The sequence below is a fragment of the Cannabis sativa genome, chromosome 5, assembly GCF_029168945.1.
Source record: "Cannabis sativa cultivar Pink pepper isolate KNU-18-1 chromosome 5, ASM2916894v1, whole genome shotgun sequence".
Classification (NCBI taxonomy): Eukaryota; Viridiplantae; Streptophyta; class Magnoliopsida; order Rosales; family Cannabaceae; genus Cannabis; species Cannabis sativa.
Window position 1 is genome coordinate 22,267,158 of NC_083605.1, and position 8,924 is coordinate 22,276,081.

The 8,924-nt window shown below is 35.0% G+C and overlaps 1 protein-coding gene across 1 annotated transcript; it reads left to right on the plus strand.

The window, feature by feature from the left end:
• The first annotated feature begins 2,992 nt into the window (after window positions 1–2,992).
• On the plus strand, window positions 2,993–6,752 carry LOC115698081 (probable serine/threonine-protein kinase PBL8). Its single transcript, XM_030625262.2, has 6 exons — window positions 2,993–3,356; window positions 3,698–4,038; window positions 4,142–4,277; window positions 4,850–4,986; window positions 5,098–5,221; window positions 6,087–6,752. Exons 1-6 carry the CDS (start codon window positions 3,305–3,307, stop codon window positions 6,566–6,568), a joined length of 1,272 nt encoding a protein of 423 aa, XP_030481122.2. The 5' UTR covers window positions 2,993–3,304; the 3' UTR covers window positions 6,569–6,752.
• Window positions 6,753–8,924: the final 2,172 nt, after the last annotated feature.

Sequence of the window (8,924 nt, forward strand, 5' to 3'; positions counted from 1 at the left end):
CACATTAGGATCATAACAATGGATAACTAATGACGTATCTATATCGTGGAACATATAGAGCGTTCTATATGACTGAGAGTGCAATTCCAAGTTCTAAGAGTGGATTCAATAAGGAATTAATAAGTTAGGGAATTTACTTGGTAAATTCAGTTCAACTTATTGGAAGCTCGGTTATATAGACCCATGGTCCCCATACTAGTTGAGACCATACTGCTTGTAAAACTCAGTTAATTTATTTTAATTAATCAATTATAATTCTAAAAGTTAGACTATGTCTACTTTATGAATTTTCACTAAGCAATGGCAAAATTGTAAAAAAAAAAGATTCTAGGTTTATTTATTAATTAAGATACTTTATATGTCTAAATTAATAAATATATTAAATGACAATATTATTTAATAATTATTTTTAAGTTATTAAATAATTAGAATTGGCATTTAAAAAGTTAAATTGGAAAATTGGCATTTTTGAGAAAATGGGAATGAAAAATAACAAAATGGGAAAGTTGCAAAGTGAGGCCCCATTTCCTTATATGGGCCGCCCACTATGCATAGGCTTTTACCATTTTATTTTTCCATTATTTTAATGCCACACAATTCTAACCTAAACCTAGAGGGCATTCTATAAATAGAAAGTAATGGCTTCAGAAACTACACACAATTGCATCTCATTCTTTTCAGAGTGAATTCCTGAGCCACCACTTTCCTCTCTTTTTTCTTCTCTAAATTTCAAAATCCCTTAAGTGATAGAGTAGTGCCCACACACATCAAGTGGTACCTCAATCATAGTATGTAAGACTGTGCAAAATCACCAACAAGAAGGAGAGAAAGAGATCCAGATTCAGATCTTGATTATGCTCTGCTATAGAAAGGAATCAAGGGCTAGAGATCTGAATGGAAGGAGTCATAATATTCCGCTGCACCCAATGTAATGTTTTCTTAAACTCTTATGTGTTTATTTCATTGTTCTAGAATTCATATTAGGATGTTAATAAAACATCGGCCCAATAGCGAGAACATGGTTCTAGATCCTTGTAAAATATTTCCAACATGGTTCGCCAGCAATAGCGAGAACATCGGCCCATCTTTTCTTCTGTTTGAGGTATTCCACCATACTGAGAGATCCCTTTCAAGCTGTCTGAATTTTTGTGCGATACTCATCCATTTTAGCCTTGGAATGAGCCCCATACAACGCCTGAAGAGCACTCCACAGTGCAACTGAAGATTCTGAACCCATAACTTTAGTTGGGATTTCCTCTGTCATAGATCCATATAGCCAACCTAGAAGTAACTGATCATGTATGATCCATTGCTCAAAATTTGGGTTGGTTTGAACACCAAAACCAACATTTTCATCATTGTCGAGCACACTTGGTATGGTCTCAGGAGGTCTTGAACGCGCACCAGTCAAGTATCCGTCGAGACGATGGCCACGAACGATGGTAAACACCATAGTTCTCCAAAGAGTGTAGTTATTCCGATCCAACTTCAAGGCAAATGGCTGAGTGAGTGTGCTACCAAACGGTGCACTTGGAGTAGGAGCATTACTAGCAGAAGCTACATTAGTGGCTGTTGCAATATTGCTGGCCGTAGTTCTTGCGCCTCCAGTAGAGGCCTGATTATGTGGGGTTTGGTCACCAGTAGACATAGGTAAACCCTATTTTGGTGGCTCTGATACCAAGTGGAAATTGCTAGTATTTAGGAGTAAAATGCTCTGCTCAATTAATGCAGAGGCTAAACTTTCATTATATAGCAGCAGCAATACAAAAGGAATAATCTAGAATATTACAGCCAATCATTGACACGTATGCCCTGATATCCTAACAACCTGGAGGATATTCTAACAGAATTGAGAGAGTAATCATTACACAATGATGAGCTGGACAGTACTGGAAAAACTACAGAAATAGACACACCAAAAGACTATTATGACCCTGCTTGAGAATACTCATTTCTTAACAATTAGGGGTTCTCAGATTCTCGCAATACTGGTGGCATTGTCCAAAGCTAAAACTTCATCGTTTTGTGAAGAGTTGTCGGCGACAATTTTTGATTGAACCAGATCCGATTAAAAGAGTTGATTATGAGTGAGTGGATCTCTGATTGTTCTACGTGTGTGTCTTTTTGAAGTTTTTTTTTCTTTTTTGGTTTTTGCCTATTTTTTCTTTTGCTGCAACTGAACAATGAGGAAGGTGTTGATGATGAAATATTGTTACTCTAATAAATGCATTAATCAGTGTACGAATATGGGTTTCGTAAATTTTTTTCAAAGGTATAAATAAAAGTAAGGATACATTGGAATAGTTTTGGTAGAATTTACTTGAATCATTTTTTAGCTGGAAGAAGAGGATGACATTTCACAAATTTTTAGCATTTAGTTAGAGTTTTAGTTTTTTGGCTTTAATTAATGATTTATTTTATTTTAATTTAATTAAAATATGAATTTTAAATATTTATTATTTTATTTTGATTTTAATTTTTTTTATTTATTTTTTAATATTTTAAATTGATTTATAAATAAAAAATAAAAATTAAATAATTTGACCAATTATAGAGTAATACGTGGTTAGTGACGTGACAATTAACGGTCAAATATCTAAATAGACTGTAACAAAATGTATTTTTATCTCCAAATGTTTTACTTAATTATTAATCTAAGCACTTTCTTATCACGAAAGAAAACAACATATTTAGATTATGGAAAGAAAATCTCCAATCAATGAACCAATCAATATGCTGGTGCATTATTATTGCATTTACTTAATAAAATAAATAAAATTTCTGAAAATATAAACTATATATATTTTTGAAAGGATGAAAACATATATAAAAAAGGGGTAATTATGAATTGGTACATGTACATTATTAGAAAAATAATGAGTATTTTTTATTAACTAGGAAAATAATGAATTGGTTATGTAATAATGTTTTTTTTTTTAACAGAGAGAAATTCAACCATATATATATATAAATAAATGTAAGATGATAAAAAAAAGTTTCTAAAAAAATTTAAATAAAGTAAAGAAGAAGAAAAAGGGGAAAAGAGAAAGAATGAAACTCTGTGCCTATGCCATATCAGTAAGCCCAACACTCTCACCCACACAGTCACAACTCCACCTTCAACCGTCGCTACTGCCTCAATTCACTCTCATTCTCTCTTCTTCATTTACTGCTCAACTTTCAGCCTCCTACTCCTTCACTGTTACCGCCACCAAATCTCGCCCATCGACATCAACTCACTCCCTCCATTACCATCTCATTCACAAGAACCAAACCATCCACAAGGAAAAAGAAGACAACCAAAATGGGCAACTGTGGTACTAGAGAGGAATCTGCAGTGGTAACCAATGCTCAAGGTCTTCTTTTCTAATCCTTTCTCCCATTTCTCAGATCTAATCTTTCTACATTGCTCTAGTACTCTTCATTTCATTTCTTTTTCGGTTTTCTTCTTCATTTTCCCGGGAAATTTTACTCTTTTTATTTTTAGTTTTTTTTAGGACATTTTTTTTTTCTATACCCGCACTGAAATCCCAATTGAAAAATAAATGTAAGAGCAATGTAACTATTTTTTTGTTTTGCGCATGCATGATTCATCTTTGGAAATTGAAATTAATATGGTAATAATTCACATTAGGGTTTTTCTGTCCTTTGTTCAATGAATGTATTTTTTTTTTTTTTGGGTGGGTCAATTGCGCAGTCCAACAGCTGAACTTGATATCGTCTTTGCCTGTTAAAAATGGTGAGAAGAAGCAAAATCATCATCGTTCCATATCAGATCTGAGCGATCCCTCAACGCCACGAAACTTTGAGGATTCAAGAAAGAACGCCATGCTTTACACCCATGTCATCTCCTTTACCCTCTTCGAGCTTGAGACCATCACAAAGAGCTTCCGCTCCGATTACATCCTCGGTGAGGGAGGCTTTGGAACTGTCTATAAAGGATACATTGACGAAAATGTCAGGGTTGGCCTCAAATCGCTCCCAGTCGCTGTCAAAGTACTTAATAAGGAGGGTCTTCAGGGTCATCGAGAGTGGCTTGTATGCTCCTTCCCATACTGAGTCATGGGCATTTTTTATTATTTATTTATTTTTGTATCTAAATCTCTTAACTTGTTACTTTTCTTCAATTTCGTACTTTCAGACTGAAGTGAACTTTCTGGGACAGCTTAGACATCCTAATCTGGTTAAGTTGATTGGATATTGTTGCGAGGACGATCATAGGTTACTTGTATATGAGTTCATGTTTCGCGGAAGCCTTGAGAATCACCTTTTCAGGAGTATGAGCATCTCTATCTTGACTTTTTATAATGTCTAATGATAATTCTTTTACAAGACATGCACAATCATTTCCTTTTCTTTTTCGATGCATGCATATCAGCATTGTGAGATAATATCAACCGAACGACATTTTTATGATATTTGACCCAATTATTGGTTCAATCTTTAAGCCTACCCCTCCCACTGACATGTTCTAGGCTCTTAGCTCAATGTATCCAATTTATAGGGAGTCCACTTTCATTTTCCTGTATTAATTTGTTTGCAAGTAACTTTATTGATATCCTTTTGACTAGTTTAATATTCAAGTGTTTGCAATTTTAACTGTTGAAATTAACATTAGCAATGGTCATTAGGAGCTCTCGTGTTTATGGGAACTTATCGTTTAAAATTTATTACCTTATGAAATATAGCATTTTTGCTTGTTGCTTGGTAATTATCTTCTTAGTTTTCAGTGGGCCTCTTCTCCTCGTTTTCATTTTTGTTAAAGAGATGGTATTCTGCTTGGTATCCAGCTACGTAAGTTTTCTACATTCCCGTAAATTATTGACCTCACGTTTTAATTATCTTGTAGAAGCATCTATTCCATTTTTGTGGGGAACAAGAATGGCCATTGCTTTGGGAGCTGCAAAGGGGCTTGCTTTCCTTCACAATGCAGAAAGGCCAGTTATTTATCGAGACTTTAAAACCTCTAATATATTATTGGATTCAGTAAGTGATGTTCTAAAGCTTATAATGATGGTACAAGTTCATATTGATTACTCTTGGTGGTAGAATGATACTGACTTCTTTTTTTTATCCACATTGCCTTTTAATTTGCAGGATTATACAGCCAAGCTCTCTGATTTTGGTCTTGCTAAAGCTGGACCTCAGGGTGATGAAACTCATGTCTCGACCCGGGTAATGGGCACCTATGGTTATGCAGCTCCTGAATATGTCATGACTGGTATGAGTTGCCCGTGTGTGCTTTTGGATAATCAAATAGAACTAGGCTGCAGTTACTTTCTTTGTTTTTTACTAACAAATGAAAAAGAAATAGAAAAGCTCTTTTGACTGTATATACATTTTTGGATTGTCTTTTTCAAGTGTTTTTTTTATACAAGTGTTGATATGGTTTACTGACCACTAGATACTCCATGGTGTATTATTAAGTTGTCTTCACTTTCAAAAGTTTCTATATTTAGATCCTCTTCCATTGACAATTTTCTTCTTATTTTAATTTTCTGTTAACCATGGAGGTTTTATTTGTTTTGTTTTGTTTATTTTTCTTGGATTCTTAAGTATGATAGGATATTAGAGTTTGATGTACATGTTTTAATGTTCCTCAGTCTTTTCTCATTATTATTTATTTTTGATGTATTATTATTATTATTATTATTATTATTATTATTATTATTATTATTATTATTATTATTATTATTATTATTTAACGATGACAACCTTTTATGTGCTTTTGCATTAGAAAAGCCTTTTGGCTTTATGTGCATATTGTCTTAAAATAAGGGTCTATAAAAGGCAGATAATTGATATAGATATAACTTTCTGCAGTATAAAATACGCATGATGTGAAGAAGTAATGTGTTTTTCACTCCTGTTTTGGGATCTCTGTTGGAATTTCGGAGTGAATGGTGAATAAGTTATGTGTATGCAAACAAATATATGTGATGCATGTGCTTTGTATGAGTTGGAGTTGAATTGAAAGCTCTGAGACTAGAGTACATACAGCTAACAACTGATTTCCATTGTTTTTCTTTCCAGAATTCATATTGAGTTTGTTGATTTTCTGAATGAGATCTATATAAAATGAGCAGGCCACTTGACTGCAAGGAGCGATGTTTACAGCTTTGGAGTTGTTCTTTTGGAGCTTTTAACTGGAAGGAGGTCTGTCGACAAGACAAGACCAAGTAAAGAGCAAAACTTGGTTGAGTGGGCTAGGCCTAAACTGAACGACAAGAGAAAGTTGCTTCAAATAATTGATCCCAGGTTGGAAAATCAATATTCAGTGAGAGCAGCTCAGAAGGCTTGCAGTTTGGCATACTATTGTCTGAGCCAAAATCCCAAAGCAAGGCCCTTAATGAGCGATGTTGTTGAAACATTGGAACCTTTGCAAAGTGGCAACGATGGAAATGAAGTGTCATCATCATTTTCAATCGGCAATGCTGGTCCATTTGCCAGAATCCCAGATTATCGGATGCGTCAGAGGTTTACAAATAATGTTGGCCCTGGATCAAGTTGCCGATCTCCTAACCCAAATTGTTCTCCGGGAGGTCCTGCAGCATGCAGAGTTCGATGAGAAATGTCATTATTCGTGTGTATACATGTTTGGTGTGTTTTTTTCCCCACCCTTTTATGAAATGAAAATATTTGCTTGTTACATGGCTGCACATGCATCTTTTGTCACATGTACATGATCTCATTGTGATTCCAAACCTGTGTTAATTATTACATTGTTCTTGTATTTATTTCCTGGTCCTGCTGTATAATTGGGAGTTCCTCAGTTTTTGATTTGCCAAGCAGATTGAAAGTGATCGAGTCAGCTTTTCCCCTACCCCACGTCCTTGTTTATTTTGTTTCATAATTTCGTTTCACAGTCGATAGCACGGGTTTTCTGGTCAGCAAGAAAGATGATTAGGTTGAAGCTATGTTGGAGAGGTCTATGATTAGGTAGTGGGGGGTATAATTTTCATTTAGATTTTGAGGAAGAGTCAATCTTAATAATTGTTGGGATAGTGCTGCCCATGTAAGAGTTTACAAGAAGTCTCCTTTTCGGTTCTTTATTGCAATTGAGTCAATGGCTTAATCTCATATCAAATAAAGAATCAATGGTTCTACGGTAGTTCTATGATGGCCAAAGAAAAGTTTGCATATGTTGAAACATGTTAGAGCAGATTGTCATCAATTTCTGTTATTTTTAAAATGGTTCATGATATTGATGCTTCACGCAATTGAGTACTTGAAAAGTTGCTGATTGAATTTTTTTGTTTTGTTGAATAATAAAAATTTACATCTTGTATATTTTAAAACAGTATAAAATAGTATCTGTTGCTTTGATGTTGATTATATTAAAAAACATTGGGACTTTTTCAATAATACAATATTAGTTAAAGTTGTAATTACTTTTACAGTAACTTGGTTTTTCATGTAAAAATGCATAAATTACAAGTGTTAAATTCAAATTTTCTCTCCACTGATCCTCTCCATATTTCTTTGACTAAATAGTATAGAAATTCGGCAACCTCCATCATTACGACAGTTGAAATTTGGCGGCCCCAATCTTCAACAATTAAATTTCCAAATTCAAAGAAAAACAAATGATGAAAAATAAATTCAGAGCAATGGCCTATTTCAGATATTCAATCAACGATAAAACTAACCTACACCTTCACTAACGGAGTATCAAACGAGACCAATGAATGGCTAGAGACCACCTTCACTGAGTATCAACTCAAAGGAAGAAAAATGTAGAGGAATCGAAGGACTGAATCGGGGGGGCAAGTGAACATTGAATGAATAATAAAGTACTAAGGATAATATATTATTAAACTCTCCAGATTTTTCTCTCTCTCGACATGCATAGTATGAACAGGGGTTCTTCTTCCTTCCCAGTGTGTTCACACCTGATCTCTGCGCGTTTCCACAAGCCCAGCTCCAAATCGCTCGATCATGGTGGCTCCGATTCTTCATCTACTGAGACACAAAACAACTCGACCCATCCAAGCCACGCGAGCCGTCCTCCTCAGAAGATACCCAAACACTCCAGCCGCATCATCATTTACTCCGGCCTCCTCCCAAATCCATCGAGGCGTACAGAGTTAAATGAGACACTTACAGGTATTGATTTCCCCTTACAACTTTCCCTATTCACTGTCTAATCGTTTCAGAGAAAATGGTTTTTTATTGAACAATTTAGATATATTTTTGGTTTGCCCATTAAATTTCATCCTGAAAATTGCACCTTCAAAGGGATTTGGATTAATGGGAACCCCCTCAAATCCGTCGACAGAAGGGATTTAATTCCTTTTACCATTTTGAGTTTGAATCCCTCATTTATTCTGGCCTGCAAATGTGTTCTGTCTATTGCAATTTTCAAATCCTCTGTGCAGCAACTCTACTCCATATTAAATGCTATAGAAGTGACTGTTACTGATTTGTGTTGTCCCAGTTCTGTGAGAGTTTATCTATTTAAAGTCATGTTTAGGAGAAGCCTCTCTTCGTGTGAAGTAGCTATAAATACTTCTCCTTCTCTTCATAGCATCTAGGATTTCTGGTTCTTGTATTTTATTAGTTGTTTATATCTTTCTCCTGTCCTCATCCCTTCCAGTTTAACCCTCCATTTCTTGATCTCCCACCGATCGTCTTTACTGTGGTATGTCTTAGTGTCTACACATATTATTTTCCCATCTTGTTCTGTCTGTTTAGTTGTGTTTTTCTGTCTCGTGTTTATATTCTCAGTCGTTGTTATCCCAACCAGCCCCCTTATAATCATTCTTTTTAACTACCCGTGCACCCCTTCGGTCAACTACCCCTTAAACCATCTCCCTCCCCCTATCTCAACAAAATACTTGTGTTGTCTTGTCCTCATTCGGTCTCTTTTTATAGTGCAAACTCAGCTTTGTTCCATATTGCTCTTTGTTTATTATTGCACTTCC